This window comes from Camponotus floridanus, unplaced genomic scaffold, assembly GCF_003227725.1.
Source record: "Camponotus floridanus strain SB8 unplaced genomic scaffold, Cflo_v7.5 scaffold8, whole genome shotgun sequence".
Taxonomy (NCBI): domain Eukaryota; kingdom Metazoa; phylum Arthropoda; class Insecta; order Hymenoptera; family Formicidae; genus Camponotus; species Camponotus floridanus.
The window spans coordinates 2,109,739-2,127,107 of NW_020229849.1; the positions used below are offsets into that span (position 1 = coordinate 2,109,739).

General features: G+C 37.8%; 1 protein-coding gene across 5 annotated transcripts in view; it reads left to right on the forward strand.

Moving 5' to 3' along the window:
- Positions 1-4,205, forward strand: part of LOC105258198 (protein bric-a-brac 1) — a 71,605-nt gene extending 67,400 nt beyond the window's left edge. For all 5 annotated transcript variants that reach the window (XM_025414278.1, XM_011269322.2, XM_025414275.1 and 2 more), the window contains exon 4: positions 1,495-4,205. In XM_025414278.1, the coding sequence (XP_025270063.1) occupies positions 1,495-2,595 (1,101 nt within the window). In that variant the 3' untranslated portion in view covers positions 2,596-4,205. The remainder of the gene's footprint in view (positions 1-1,494) is intronic.
- The last annotated feature ends 13,164 nt before the right edge of the window (positions 4,206-17,369 follow it).

The window sequence follows — 17,369 nt, forward strand, 5'->3', positions numbered from 1 at the left end:
TTGTTTCGGTTCTTAGACGAACGAATGCATATCATAGTTGTAAATTAACAATTTGTGAAATAAAAGCTGCAAACTGTTTGTGTTAACAATACGTCTGCGTACAATGCGTATAACGTATGCATCCTTACGCCTATCTTTACACGTATACCCGACAATTCCCGATCGTATATCCAATCTCGCGTGAAACCCAGAGCGACATTATGCCGTAGGGATTGTTTATCGCTATCGCAAGCCGCGTCCGCGCGCTACAAAGGGTAAGTGCATACTTCATAATCTTCTATTCGAGCGTGAAACAATTCCCGAGATACCTGCTGCGGCGCGCCATCGCGCTGCATTCGAAGAGACGAATGAGGCGTTTACGAAAAACCGGAAAAAAATCTTGCTCGACAGAATTTATCAAATTACGAACGACTTCTCGAAATCTAGAATCTCTCCAATTATTGGAGTCATGTCAAGCATAATTTGGATAAATATTAAGAAAAACAATAAACGGTCCAAATGATAAAGATACGAAATAAAAATTGAAGGGCTACGAGACCGTGGCGCAAGGTGTTAGAGCGTAAAAAATAAAAAACTCTAAGAGGCATAATATATTAATAATCAGTTAGATATAAAATACAATGTATTGTATTTTATATCTAACTGATTATTAATATAGTACCTTACTTAGAGTCTTTTTTATCAAAAAATAATATTTAAAATATATTTAAAATATTTAAAAAATAAAAAACTTTAAGTAAGAGGCATAATATATTAATAATCAGTTAGATATAAAATACAATACATTGTATTTTATATCCAACTGATTATTAATACAGTACCTTACTTAGAGTCTTTTTTATTAAAAAATAATATTTAAAATATATTTAAAATATTTAAAAAATAAAAAACTATAAGTAAGAGGCATAATATATTAATAATCAGTTAGATATAAAATACAATGTATTGTATTTTAGAGGTATAATATATTAATAATGTAAGAGGCATAATATATTAATAATCAGATAGATATAAAATACAATACATTGTATTTTATATCTAACTGATTATTAATATATTATGCCTCTTACTTAGAGTCTTTTATTTTTTAAATATTTTAAATATATTTTAAATATATTTATATTAATAATCAGTTAGATATAAAAGTTTTTTAGTTTTTAAGAGTTTTTTATTTTTTAAACATTTTAAATATTTTAAATATATTTATATTAATACATTGTATTTTATATCTAATTGATTATTAATATATTATGCCTCTTACTTAGAGTTTTTTATTTCATATTTTTATCATTTGGACCGTTTATTGTTTTTCTTTATATTTATCCAAATTATGCTTGACTTTTTATTTCGTATAATTTAGATAATTTGCTTAATCCCTTTGCGATTGATTCAAGCTGATTGGAGAATTAATCAAAGTGCTTATGAATTATTCCAACATCGAAATGTCAAGATTCTAATAAATACGCACGAGATAATCGATGGTCCCTGTTGCAGGTCTCGCTCGCCCTCGGCCTGGAAGCGGGCGGATGGGGTGCGCTCGTGGAGCGGACGAGCGGTGGCAGCGGCGGCAGCATCCTCGGCGGCTTCACCGGCCTAGCTGGACTGGCGCGTCGCTGCGGCGTCTGCCTGGCGACGTTCCCGTCGCCGTGGCTGCTGGAGCGTCACGCGTTGCTGCAACACGCCGGCCAGACCAGCGACGACAAGCCGTTCACGTGCGAGCAGTGCGGCCAGCGTTACCGCTACCGGTCCGCCTACGTGAAGCACCGCGAGCAGAATCATCGCGCGCGGCTACCGGCCGACAAGCTGTTTACCTGCGACGTGTGCGGCATGCAGTTCAGGTATCTAAAATCGTTTAAGAAGCACCGTCTCAATCACGCGCTCGAGCGGCTGCAGCGCGCGCCCGAGTCGCAGAGCACCGTCATGGTGGTCTCGGCGCAGGCCGAGCGCAGCGATCAGGTCTCGAGCACCGGCGAGCCGTCCCAAGTGGAGACCGGCAGCGACACGAATCCAGGCGACGTCGAGGAGATGCGCGGCGTGTTCTCCGAGAGCGTCCGCGGGGACGAGACGAGCGTCTCGGAGACCGCGAGCGTCCAGGAGAATCCCGGCGACGCGGTGGAGGTGCAGATAACGGAGACCCCCGCCGTCATCAGCGTCGGGACCGGCGGAAGTGGTAGCGCCGGCGGGGGCGGGGGCGGCGGGGGCGGTGGCACCGGTGGCACCAGCAACGAGGTCGGCGACGTCGACGACAATGCCATCGATGACGATCGGTCGCACGAGCCAAGCGAGGCGATCATCAGCCTCGCTCGCGGTGGCACCCGCGAGGCCGATCGGCGCGAGCGTCGCTTCGCCTGCCCGTTCTGCGGCAAATGCGTCAGATCCAAGGAGAACCTCAAGCTACACGTGCGCAAGCACACCGGCGAACGGCCGTTCGTCTGCCTGTTCTGCGGCCGTGCCTTCGGCGGCAAGAGCGACCTGACGAGGCACCTGCGCATCCACACCGGCGAACGGCCGTATCACTGCGAGATGTGCGGCAAATGCTTCGCCCGGGCCGACTATCTCTCCAAGCACCTCACCACGCACATCCATCAGCGCTAACGCGATCGCAGCTCGGCTTACTAACCATCTCGGTGTCCTCGAAGCCGAGCAGCGAGCCATGTTCCTCTTCCTCTCCCGGGCGACTCTCGAGGGTTAACGTCGTGGAAAATTACACACGAAAATATGATGCCGCGTTAAAACGAAGAACGTAAGCGAAATTGAACGACGTTTACCGTCCGCTCAATTGCGAAGTATATCGAGCGACAGGCGGGTAAGAAGTATATCTAGTCAATTTACGCGCTCAACCGTAACTTTTCTCTAATAATGGTACTTGAAAGATAGGAACTCGTGTCGTCTACTTGTCCGACTAACGAGAGCTACTACAAAATGGTAGCGGCGATAATCCTCGGTGACGTTTAACCAACAGAGACGCTTCGATAACGCACATTAAAATTCAAATCTTGGAGTATCTGATTGTCCATCACTGCAAAATTATCCCTCGAGTCTCAGTCCGTTCGCGAAGAATAATGGAGCGTCGAATTAAAGGACTCCTACTGAGAGGAAATAGAGGCAAACGAGAGAGAAAGAAATACGGTCCATCCATCTTAGCCACCGGCCCAACAAGACGCGTCAATTACGGAAAGAATAGAGATAATGTGTAAAACAATCGCGATTAAGCGCGATCCCTCATCGCCTACGATCCACCAGCGGCACGTCTGACGATGATTTCTGGAATATACGACAGTGAGACTAACTTGTGATAAGGGATATGAGAAATCCAAAGGGAGAAAAAGAAAAAAAAAAACCAAAGAACGCAACGACGCGGCGGGCGAAAGCCGACGGTCAAAGGCTTCCTTTTGTTGTCTTTTTCGTCTTCGTGCTCTCCATCGACAAAGTGATATATTTGTAATGTAATAGCTTAACCTCGATATACTCGGTGTGTACTCCGATATGTAATATAATTCGCGATGATAATGCCGCGTGGGCGATAACGATAATTTTTCTCTACGCGAGCTCCGTGCAAACGCGAACACGTCGACGGACACCTTTTTTTCACTTTTACACGGATGATATTCTATTCCGTATAATTAGCCGAGAGATTCAACTAATAATGAATTCACTTTTCTCGAGGACTCACGGATTAATTTCGAAGGAATCGGGAAAAGAAAATATTGAATTAAATTTTTATTTAGAATTCTCTAAATTAAATTTCTTTAATTAAATATTCTCAGCTCTCTTTCTCGTCGAGATTAATTTTCTCGAGTTGTTAAAAGAGTGGGTTGAAACCTTCCAGGACTTCTTAACTCGAGGAACACCCCTTTCACCGCAAAAAATATACTTTCGACAATTGGCGTACACGCGTGCACGGCATGTTCGTGTCTATGGAAACCGAGACGAGTTATTAAAGTCCCGCAATACCTACTCCAGACATCTTTGATTATGTTGTCAGAAGCAAAGTGAGGCACGCAAACGACTTTTCGTGATGAACTTTTTAAAAGCTAGGCAGTTTCTGGCCTATTTTATTAATCTACTTTTTGTCGCGAGCAAACATGAGAAAGGAATAAAATAAAAAAGGAATAATTCTCGTTCGAATCATATCGCGATAAAAGAACTGAAGGTTTAAAGTATCGATATGCGATATCGGGAGATGTCCTAAGCTTCGATATTAAGGAAATTATTATTTTTTTTTTTCAAAAAATAAGTTATTTATTAAGATTATTAAAATACACACACATAGATGTGCAATTATATACTCATTATTGATTTCGAGAAGTGAATAGAATCTTTAAAAATTAAAAATAAAAAAATAAAAAATTTTCTCTTAAAAACGGGATACATTTTTTGTTTTGACAATTTTTGTTTCTCCATGGGGAGAATCCATGGAGGATTAAATTATTTGTTGAGCAGCTGTTTCCGCGATCATCATCCGTGTAAAACGACGTGTTCGACGTTGGCACCGATCGGGAGGGCAAACCTCCCGGAAAGCGTTGCCGGTGCCTTTGAATTCTCGAATGAACGAATGAATAATCCTTTCCTTGATGATGCGGATAGCAATAATATACGATATCTATATATCTTTCGTTTCTCCCGCGTCAGAGACACCAGCGCGATTTAGGTTTGTCGTCGGGAGCCGCGAAGTAGCGTCTTGTTGCACGGTCTACATTCGGTCCTTCCAAAAGTCCTCTCCACTTGCAGTCGCTATCCACTCTCCTAGATATTGATATATGTGTATATACGCGATATATACCTACGTACATATACAATAACGACACGCTGTCCAGTCATGCGCGAGCGCAGAACGAGAGTGGCCGGCTCATTCTCTTGGGATCGGTCTCGTAAGTAGCTTTAACTTTCGACCACTTCATAAATCAAGTCCGATTGTGCGATCTCATTACGAGAGGTATAAGAAGAGAGAGAGAGAGAAAGAGAGAGAGAGATAGATAGATAGAAACGATGAGAGGCGTTTCTTAGAGAAACTTGAGCAAACTCGAAGGATCGTTTACGAGGCCGGATCCCTCCACTTGGTCAGAACACTTACTTAGCCCTTAAGTGATATACCTATAGTGTACTTGCTACTCTGTGTACTCTCGCGCACTCTCGAAAGTACGCGAAACGAAGTTGAATAACGAAGGTGCTATCTAACGAATAGGGTTGATCGCTAGATGCCGGCCGGCCGGTACCTCGAGAGACGAAAAACGTGAAGACGAAACACGGCGAGGAGAAAAGAGTCGACAAAAAGCTCTACATTGCCAGCTAATATCTACCGTGCCAAAAGAAGGAACTGTTTCGCGAAGAGAGAGAAATAGATCGAGAGAGAGAGAGAGAGAGAGAAAGTGAGAAGGAAAGAGAGAGAGACAGAGAGAAGAGAATCTATTCCGTCGGGCGAAAATTCAATTTCCCTCCAAGACCGGCCCGGTGCTGCGATAGGCCAATTTAGTCCGTAATTACCGTATTATTATACCGTCTCTTAATAAGGATGTAATTTAATGATTAAATAATATGTCGATATTCTCGTCCGTGGTCGGTGGTGCGACCATCGCGTCGAGATTTTATTAAGAGAAACGTGTCCAACGAATGTCAACGAGAAATTGCGGCGGGACAACTCGCTCGCATTCGCATCGTTTTAATTTCCCACTTTCTTGGTCGATTCACCATATATATATATAATATACATATATATTACGTACATACATACATACATACTCGTCCGCCCTAATAAGCCGGACATATATATGTGGTCCTCGCACGTTCGAGCTCGAGGAGCGTGGATTAGAAGATTAAAGAAAACAGTTCCATGACGCCTGACGCCCCGATCGTTAGTCCAATTGTCCAATGTCCGCCCACTAGCGTTCCATTTCCACTGCCCACGTCGGATTCGCCGTGAGCTAACCGAGGAAAACCGCAAATCGCTTCGCCGTAAATCGGACATTTTTTTTGTTTTAACTCTAAAGTCGAATCTTATATCGAGAGCTTTTTCGAAGCAACAAAATGTGATACATCGATATTATTTGTATCGTTATGTTTATTCGACTCTGAGAGAGAGAAGCTGATCCTACTAATTTTCTTTTCGATGATTAATAATAATTATAATTGATAGACGTGTTTAAAAAATATTTTTACAGTAATTTTAACTTGAATAATATTACAAATTAAAAACGTTTTGAAAAAGTTTTTGCATTGCGTAGAAGGCTGAGCATTATTGAGATATTATTTTTTAAACACACATTTTAATATGACATGTTTTATGTATTATTTTACTTTTAATACTCTAGAATGAGATTTGACGCGCGATGTTCGAATTGTAAATTTTTCAGATTTGAAGATCCATGATTTCACAATCAATGAGCCCTTTGATCCTTGGAGCTTTGCAATCTCGAGAATCTTGGGTGCTTTCGCGATGCGATTTCATCAGAGAAGATTGAGAATTTGTAATTGTATCGCGAAGAATCGCGTAATTTCCGTTGCTTACGACCCGAATCGCGACAGACTAGCGACGATAGCGACAGTGCCAAACGATAATTCCGTAGCAAAGTAGAGAATAGCGAGGCGAGAAAACGCAGTCGTATCCTGCGTTGCAGGATGCAATTTCGGAAACGTTCGCCGCTTTCCGAATTCGGTTGTCCGTTCGTAGCGGAAGATGGGAACGAATGAAAGTACGTCCCGAATTAAACCACCACCGGAAGCACCATCGGACATAGTGTTGTTTGCGTTCGAGCGTAATAACGCTAAATAGTAATAGTACGCGGACAATTTAATCTCGTTTACAACGGAACGTTACAACGGAATTCGTTGTTACTCCTAGTTACCGTATTAATTGTATTTTGTAGACGATAGCGCGACTCTCTTCGGATGGGCTAACCGTCGCTTTGTCGAATTAACTGACACTGGAAGAGAGAGGAAGCGTATTCTCGAGACAGGTCGATATTAGAACCGCCGCGATTCTTTCCCCTCGTTCTTGATAAATCATCGGGAATGTGTATATATTCTTTTAAGGATACACACGATCGCGTAAATACGAAGGTACCTTAAAGTAACGATTATACAATGTGATATTTTAGCAATGTGTGCCAGTCATTTAGTATTGTAATACAGGATAATTATAATATTGTACCAGAGACTACTAGTCACTTTTCTCACAATTAATTGGAGTCCGGGACTGAGTAATTGCATTGTGATAAGGCCGATTAAAATTTTTTATCGCTTATATATGTACACGGATCATAAATGCGAGCGCGGAAGAATATTTTCTACAATACGTAATTACAATTTGAATCCTGTATGTGATAAAACCGCAACCGTTTCGTTACCATCGAAAAATTCTCCAATTCGCGTGATATAACCGTATTTATTTTCAGCTACGAATCGCTTCGAGATAGTTTAACGTGCCGGAATGGTGTTCTGTACTATATGCCACAATGCCATTTGTCATGAGGCATATTGATTATTTAATCTAATCCATCACGTATAATATTGCAAATTGCAATATTACTAAATCCAAGATTCTCCAAGTCAAGTTATATATACCAACATATTATTTTATCGATAGTATATTTGAAAAAAAGTCAACGAAAATATCGGTGAAATTAACATCGCAAAATTCTCTCGACACACGTGATATAATAATTTTTTTTTAATTTTTAATCAGTTTATATATACTCAAATAATTAAAGAGATTAAGGACGATATTTATAAATATCGATTATGCAAAAATTACATCGGTTTGCCGCTATATTTGTAAACCCTATCGACAAATGTCATAAACGCGCAGAATAGAACATCGCGGCTAGTTTCGAGCTAGAATCGATAGAGAACACGCCGAAGATCGGGCAAATCGACACGGACGGAGGATATATACGTATATACATCGCGGATATCGAGTCTCGTGCGGACTCGTTTGCAGTCTCGCTCCAACTTACATCGAATTCCGGGAATCAATTAATCGCGACGCGCGCGGCGTGTGCGCGACTCGCCGCATCGCACGTTACCTCGCGTGATAGCCAGTCGTCTTTCAATCGAACTCCGGTAAAACGTGTAGCGAGCTACCTATCTACCTACCGAATATGTGTATGGCGGGATAATATATTTATCGCCGCGCCCCAGGCGTGTGCGAGACGATCGCGGATAGTTTTTGACTCGCATCGCTACGGTTTGTACTTTCAGGCTGGCGATATCGCGATGTCAGGACGTACGAATGTCTACGGGACGCTTCGAGAGTTCCGGGTTAATCCTGGGAATATGCCAGACCTTCTCTCCATTTCGCGCGTCCATTAATAAAAATAAAAAGGAGCTACTTTATACACGTGCATGAATTATTCCAAAAGCACACTAGATAGCTTTCATTACAGACGTTTTGGAATCGATTTATGTTATTATAATCGTGCATATATATTTATATTTTTTTCTCTTTTCCCTCTCTCCTTAAAATATATATTTTTATGAGAAATAAAAATTACAGAATTATATCTCTTAGTGAAGACAATTTTAATATTAAAAAAGAATTCGTAAAAATAAAATTCTTAATGTTGATATTTCAAGGGTTAATTCAACCCATATTTTACAGAGCATTCAGTGATAGTAATGCCAATTACGGTACCGCAATTGCAATGTGATGCGGAAATTTCAAATCTTGCGGCTCGATCGCAATTTTTTGATTTAGCCTTCGATGCGTTTCTAAAAAATTGGTCGGATAAATTAAATTAGTATAATTTCGTTATCATATAAAGCACAGACCAGCAAACTTTTGTTTTTCGCGATTATCCTTTGATGTTCGATCGTATAAATCGAGGATTGCGACACTCGATTTTTCTAGTTCGATATAAAAGTATGGGAGATATTAATTCAAGATTTCAAGAATATAATATTCAATTTTTTTCGACGCTGTAGACACGAAAAATTGCATCCTGCTTATTGTCATATAAAAGCCACATTTTCAGATTTATACATGTCATCGATATTGAATAACTCATTGAGATAATATCAATTTCGATTGTTTTCATTAAGTATAACTTTTTCAAAAATCTCTTAAAAACTTAATTTTTGAAAAAAATGGGGAAAATTAAATTAAAAAATATAGATTAAATCCTCGTTCTGAATTCCTCGATCATCGAAAACGTCGCGGGGTCGGACGATCGGATCGCCCGATATATCGCACACAAACGATATTTTGTATAATTTAACTAAGGGGAGTGAGAGATACTTATATTATATACATATATTTACGAACGTATTTATATACACACAGGCACCGCGATCCATTAAAATCCGTCTCTTTTATGGCCTATATATAGTGTCGAGAAAGCGTGTGTCGAGCATTGCGAGGTTCGACCCAACGCGACGTTATGTATTTCTGGACACGAAAAGGAGCAAGAAAGGACCTCGGAAAGAATCTCAAAAAATAATCGATATCTGCCGTCTATTTATCGGTTCGCGACCTTTTTCCTTTAATCGATATTTAGCTCGTTTGGACATATGCTTGGTTTCATCGCGTCGTGAATTTCCCTCGAAAATATGGACTAACCATGGTTCAGGCGTTATGGAATATATTGGGCATTTTAAACCACGTTTAAAGTTATATAGCAACACCAAGTAATATATATAAATATATATACAAATATATATGTATACACACATACACATATATTTGTATATATGCAGATTCTCTATAAAATATATATAGATAAATTAATACATAAATATATATATATATGACGCGATAATATTATATATATATATATATGAAAATATATTTAATGAATGTTCCTATATTTATACTATAAGTACATAATAAGTGTATTATATTGATATTCGATGGCGATTTCAGGTTTTTACCAAAACTTAAATGTCTGTTTAGATAGTAGCTACTTATGGGGGGAGGGGATACTAGTTTAACATGTTGGAAGAGCGAGAAAAAAAGAGGACACGAAGAGGAGAGAAAGAAGTGAGATTGAAGTGAAAAGAGGTTGTGTAACGAGGCGACAAATTTCAGAATCCTTAGAAAGAAAGAGAGAGAGAGAGATGAAGCATTAAAGGGAAAGGAGACACATTAGGGCACGTATATTAAACGGGTTTTTGCGTGTGTCGATGGCGAGGCGAGGGTCTTCCTATACTGACTGAACGATCAGATGTGATATACGCATAAGGATTAATTATTTACTCTAATCGTATATATATATATATATATGTAATTAATATTATATTAATATGGTTACGATATACAAACATTATATCTATATATTGTATATAAGTAGATAGGAACATATACAATGTTTTTAATGGTTTATCTATATGTTCCGAGGATATATGCTAAGTGTATTTAGATAGGAAGCTGCAAGAAGGTCTCTCGCCGTTAATGTTTGATCGATAGAGACCTCCGGTTAGGGAGTGATCCAATTCACGCCAGAAAATCCTCCATTGCGTACTTTCGCGTACCCGTCACAAGAGAACCCGTCTCTCTTGCCAGTCTGGAAAATATCGATGTTCCGATTGTCCTAACGATATGAATGATTTACGTGTTTTGCAGCGAGGAACCGTCCTCGCGATACCGTCTTGAGATGCGCTCATCTCGTGAATCGTTGAAGAGATGTCGAGAAATGTGTAGGAGAAATATTCGATATCTTAAGGGTTAAAATGCCTATACCGGTTATTGTTTTCTATCGTAATATTTGCAATAATTTCCATTTAATTTAAAATTATTAACAATTTCTTTCAGGGAGATTCAACAAGTTTAAAGTATTTCTTATATATATTATATATATACGCTCGTTTAAAATCTTTTTAAAACTTTTTCTCAGGGAAAATTTTAGCAGATCCCCTATTAGTCACTTAATACAAAGAGTCTAAATATTTTTTTGACAGAAATTATATATAAATTTTAAATATGTATAAATAAATAAACATACACACACAAAATTTCATTTTTCAGTCAATTCTAACTGTACTTTGCTCAAACAAAAAGTCTTATATATGGGATTATTTGAAACTTCATCGAGACATTTCAGAAAATCCGATTTCTCTGAGATATTCAGACTTGTACTTCCGAGTAGAAAAAAGTTCACAGACCTCATAGAAGGCGCGAAATTAGGCAATGCAGGCTCTTCTCTAGCGAATCCGCGGCTAGCTCGTAGAACGTAAAAAAAGGGGAGGGGGGGAATTTTCGGGAGTGTTTCGATTTTCACGCGTTCCGTGCAATAACAGTTTGCTCAATCCTCGGCGTCCGTCGGTCCGTCCGTACGGAATGACTAGGTAGGTTATAGAAAAAGATAAAAAAGAAAAAACAGAAAAAAGAAGAAAATAAAGAAGAAGATGAAACGAAAGCGTTACATTAACACGTGTGTAGGGCGCAAAGCGATAGTAGACAGTAGCATAGCTCGACTTGTTATAATAGTCAGACATTTTCGAACCTAATTAGCCGAACGGACTTTATCTCCTTTTTCGAAACTTCCTTCGAGTCTTTCTCGGTGTCTTCGGTGTCTATTCTAAAGAGATTTAAAGCGAAAAAAAATACATAAAAAAAATAAAAAGGAAAAAGTTAAGCGTTTAGAGCCTCGATCTGTGTAATAGCCTAAATAAATTCGGAACCTTTTTTTCATCGACGTGATTGCAAAGAGGGAGATTTAAAAATAAAAAGTATTCCGGTACGTTATATTCCACGTAATTTGCACTTAGAATTTTCAGCAAAATTAATCGTCGCGATATTAAACCCATCTACTATGTACCGCTGCTTTAGCAATAATGGACGACAAAGCTTACTTTCTCTTTAAATCTATACCGATCCATTTAACAAAAAAATATCAACCAGTTGAAAGGCATCTTATTTAGAATAATAATTATATATATTTATTATATACATTTTTATATTAACTTTTTCACATATTTTTTCACTTTATTATCGATTATAATTTATAATATTATCTCACATATTTATATTTTATATATTTAAAAAAAACATAAAATATATGTTAAACATTTTTTTTTCAGAAAAATTTTTAAATATGTAAAAATATATTATGTCATATATGATTTCATCTACGTCTTCGTAAGTGATGTCAAGATTTTGAGACTATCTCTGAATTTTGTCGAGTAATTTTGCTGAAATAATTACGTACAATCCGCCCTAGATATTTCCCGAGAAATCGGCGATAAAGGAAAGGCTCCGTGATATATATATAATGGAGGATTCCGCGTTTAACTTTAATAACGAAAGTCGATTTTGCAATCACTTTGCCGTCGCGAGAAAAACTAATAAGTCTTGGCCGTACTATCATAATTGTTTGTCGTACCTACCTACCGTTAGATAATTAATTGTAATTTAATAATTAGTATAATTAATGATAATCATTATACAAAGCGGTGTCGCGAACGCGCGACTCGTCCACAGAAACGTGTTCGCGTCGCCGCGCGTGGATGTTAGAGATATTTTTCAACTTGTACTAAATGTGATAAACCGATGAATTGACAATGAGCAATCTAACTGTAATATATATATATATATATATATATATATATATATATATATATGAATATTATATATTACGTATATATATACATACACAAATATTTTATATACACTATCGCTCAAAAGTATTGTATCACTAATAAAAACAGAGAAATCGCGTTACTTTAATGAATAAAAATATAAATATTACCAAGTTTATTACTATTATATTTTATGCTTTTATATATCGCAAAAATTAGAAATTATAATTAATAACAGAAATATTAAATTTTTGATTCTCCAAAATCAGCCACCCTTTGTTTTCTGCCGCATATATTCTTGGTGTTTTCGATAACAATTTATTTTAAGTTGTTACTGATATTTGATTACAGCATCTTTGCAAATATTCTCATAGTTGTTTCTGATTAATAAATCGCATTTTTCGGCTACTTCTATTAAATTCATCCCACAGTTATGCCGGATTAAAATCCGGTAGGCTACTAGGGAGGCTAACTTGAAAAATTTCATGTAAAATTAAAACAATAAAATAATAAAATATAAAAAATATCAAATATTAAATATGAAATATTAAAATAATAAAATATAAGTTAATAATATTTACATATGTTTTGCCCATTAAAGTAACGACTTTCCCGTTTCTATAATTGAGATGCGACACTTTTGACCGGTACTGTATATAATATTTACGCGCGCGCGACATACACAAATATTATATATATATTATATATATTATATATACATAAATGTCTGTCGTACAAGCCGTAATTAGGATTTACTGTAGCTAGTACATGTTAGCTTATTAACCAAACACATTCGTGTAAATGGCAGACGACGGGGAATGATGCGCGTTTACGCGGTCGAGGTAAGAGGAAGAAAGAAAGGGTGGAGCGAGAGAGAAGAGATACAGCGAGGGAAATCAAGAATAATGTCGTATGCCGTCTCGAAATCTGTCCACGAATTTTCCATTGACGCTGGGCGCTGTCGCGCATAAGCGAAGAATGTGTCCGCGAGACCCTCCGGCTCTTCGGTTAACTAACTAATTAATTAATTAATTAAGAGAACTTGGAGCAACGCGTGAAAACAATATCTCGCGAATCTTTGATACGCGCGCGTAACGGAATTTACACTCGTGTCTCGATTTAAAGCCGAGCAAGTCCGTAATGACGATAAAATTAAAAGTGAGGAAATAGAAAGGAGTCGAGAATTATTTCGGAGGAAACTTGTTAACGCTAGATCTTACGAAGAAATTAATTTTGTTATTATTGTTATCATTTTTCGATATAAAAAAATTATAAGACGCTGTTGCAATATTTTTATTATCTGAAATATTCCATAAAATAAAATAATTCTCACAAGTTTTACATTAAGATTACAATTATAAGCTAAATAATGAATAAGAAAATACGAAATTCTGTTTTTATGAATCTCTCTCATTTCAACCTTTTTGCGCGTACGTTGAAAATGAAACGGGCATCGATGTCAGTTGCGGGATATAGTCTTACGCATCCATTGAATAAAATCGATCGTGATATTGCCTGCAATTGCGATGCGCATAAATCGCGCGTCGAAGCCGCGTTCTCGAAAAAAAAAAAAAAAAAGTGCGTTCGATATATATATTACATGTATTATATAAACGGCCGTTGGTACAAAAGCGTGAATCTCCCACCTGAATCCGATCCCCATCGATCGCGAGCGCCGATCCGTGATCGACGATCGATCGACCAAGTTAAACAGACGACGATTATGAGACGACGAATTAATTGTAGTGTTTTACGAGCCATTTAGCGCGGCGCCCCACGTCATTGGCACGCTTTAAATAACGGGGAATATAAAAAAAAAGTATTGTGTGTAAAAAAATAAGCACACCACTATTACCGGTACATATATATATATATATTATATACATTGTAACCAATTGTTGTCTACGATATAATGTTATTTTTCTAATTCATATTCGATTGTTATTGTTGAGAGCGAGCGTTGTAAGAGAATGAATGGGGATGAATGACAGAAAGAACAAGAAACGAGGGGAGAATGCGAGATGCAGGCGAGAACGAATATAGGGAGAGAGGGAGATTCTGGAATAGAAGAGAAGGAGAAGAAGATAATGGAAGACTGCGGGACGAAGTGAGAGCGAAAGATGCGTGGAAGATGAAAAAAAGCACATCGAATACTTAAGCGCGAATAATGTGTATTCGACCAGGATAGAATCTCTTGTGCTTTCCACATTTCCATTTGCTTCCCTTTCCAACACGTTATCATACGTCAAGACATACAACGAGTCTATTTCTATGTCTTTCCCAAGCGTTGGCAGCTCGATTCTTATGCGGATAAAATCGTATTTACGATGTACAATTATAAATTAATATTTATTAATATTCAACGATCGATCAGAGCCGAGTAGTGTCAAATGTGCCAAAGAAAACCACTTTTCTGCAAAATTCTGTGTGTAATTGAATTTTCTATCTTTTGATTCGCGATCAATATTATAGATTCGCGATTAATATATTAGATTATATAATTCTTAACATTATTCATATACATTTCATCAAGCTATGGTATATTAAATATGCAACATGTTCATTCGCTGGATGTCGGAATTAAATTAAAATTCTAGAAAAAAAAAAATAAAAAAATAAAAATCTGTTCTCGAGACTGATAATTTTTCGAAAATAGCCTCTCGAAAGGGCTGCAAAATACATGTATCGCGATTATTAAAATCTTCAACTTGGCACTTTGAATCTTTGCGACTTGAACTTTAGCGATAGTATATTTATAACGGAGGATGTTTTTTCGTGCGAGGCCGTCGAATCGAATTTCCGTCGTCCCAGTTTCACGTTCGCCCCGCGCGCGGTTTGCACCGGTGTATCGACATCCTCCTTTTTAGGTTCTCTCTCCTTTAACATCCCGCGAAAATCGCGCGGCGGGACGAGAGGGCAAGTAGTAGCGATGCGCGTCTAGCGCGACGGGGCCGCGACACGACGGTGCGCTGGGTCGTCTGTGATATACATACAAAAGTCGCGAGCGCACAAGTATTGTATTTTTTGTAAGGCTCATGTACGCCATACGCAGATTGTGATAAGCGAGTTCGCGGCGTCGTCCCCGAAGATAAGGGCGACGGACATCGGCGCGAAACGATCGATTTGGCGAGCCTCCCCTTTGTTTCCCTTCTCTAGATCCTTACTTTTTCCCATCTTCTAGAGTGTGAATGAGAGGCTTACGTTATCGTTTTTAAACTACACCAGGAGAAGACGCGTTCTTCTAACTTCGATGCGCTCTATCCCGGAGAACTTTCAACCTTCTGACCATTGCATCTTCTTGTCTCGAAAGTTATCTTTGTTTGAAAATGCCAGGAGAACTTGAAGTATCTTAGGTCGCTTTGGGATATGTTGTCTCTTTTTTTTTCTTTTTAATAAATATTGCAAAATATAATTTTGTATAATGCACTAAAGAGTAGGTTGATAGATCTACACGAGATGCGGATACTTTTTATGTGGGAAAATATAGAGTTGTGATTTTATTTTCATCTCTTATGCAAACGAAATGATAATACTGTGTTCGGACAGTACGAAAGAGACGAATGCTGCCTTGTATTCATTTATACGTTACAACAGTCAGGAATATACTTGTCAATAGAATATTGCTCGCACTATTGTCTCGATTAATTATTGTTATCTAATTGAAGCGAATCATCGCCGAGTCTCGAAAAATACGCGCGTGAGGCATATTAATTAACATTGATATTAACGAATTAATTCGAGCTTTTATTCATTTTCTTTTCATGAATTGTGTTAATGATAAATCATATAAAATAATTTTATAAAAATTTGTGAATTATATATATTCATATATTATACAACATAAAACGCTTTTTTCTAAAACACTTATTCGACTGCTGATTCAATAACTGTTAAAAAAATGAGAGAAATACAGGAACTAACATTAAATTATGTATAAAACTATTTGTAAAGATTTTACAAGAATCTTAAAAAAATATCGCGAGTCTCCACATGAGTTTCGTGTTCGCCAATCATTAATCGTGCAATCTAAGCATCGACCTGCCTTATATAAACTGCAAGTTTTATTCCGGCTGTATATAAAGGGGAATTTTCTACGACATTAAATGCGCGCAATCATGCCGGATATTCGTAAAAAAAGAATTTTTTTTCTAATAAATAACGCGCTTGAAACGAAATCGTGTCAGATTGGCACGCCCTCGATTCTAAAAATTTTACGAATTCGAAAACTGCAAAATGTTCGACGCAAGCCGGACGATCGCAATAACTATCACCGTTGATACAAACGATCGTTACAAATTCGCAACTTCCGCCGGATATGTATAAAAGCTCGATTTATATTCGATATTTCGTAAAAAAAAAAAAAAAAGAAAAAAGAAAAAAAGAAAAAGAAAAAAAAATGTCCGCGCGTAAATTTCAACTCGGCGAATTATAATTAATTCTACAAATCTCAACGGGACTACGTTAGTTATGTAATTACGCGCATCGCGTTTTTGTGATACTTTCTGATAATCTGCGAAGGGGTGCGAGCGTCTGTGTGAATGCAGTACATTGTTGTTGAAAATCTGGCGTTTCTACTACGATGCCGAAGGATTCATAAATCGTGTAATAAAGTGTTGTGAGGTACTGTAAGGTAATTATGATAACGATGATGATGATAATGATGATGATAATGATGGAACGTCTGGCGCGGTGATAATCGTTATTGCTATCTTGTAACGTTTAATGTATATCAGTGTCGTGAAAAAAAAATAAGAAAAAAAAATGAGCGGCTGAAGCTCCTCGGTGTTGTGGGTATGCATACTCGTTCCTAGCAACTCGTATGAACAATTACTCTATTCGATACTACTCATAACAATTGC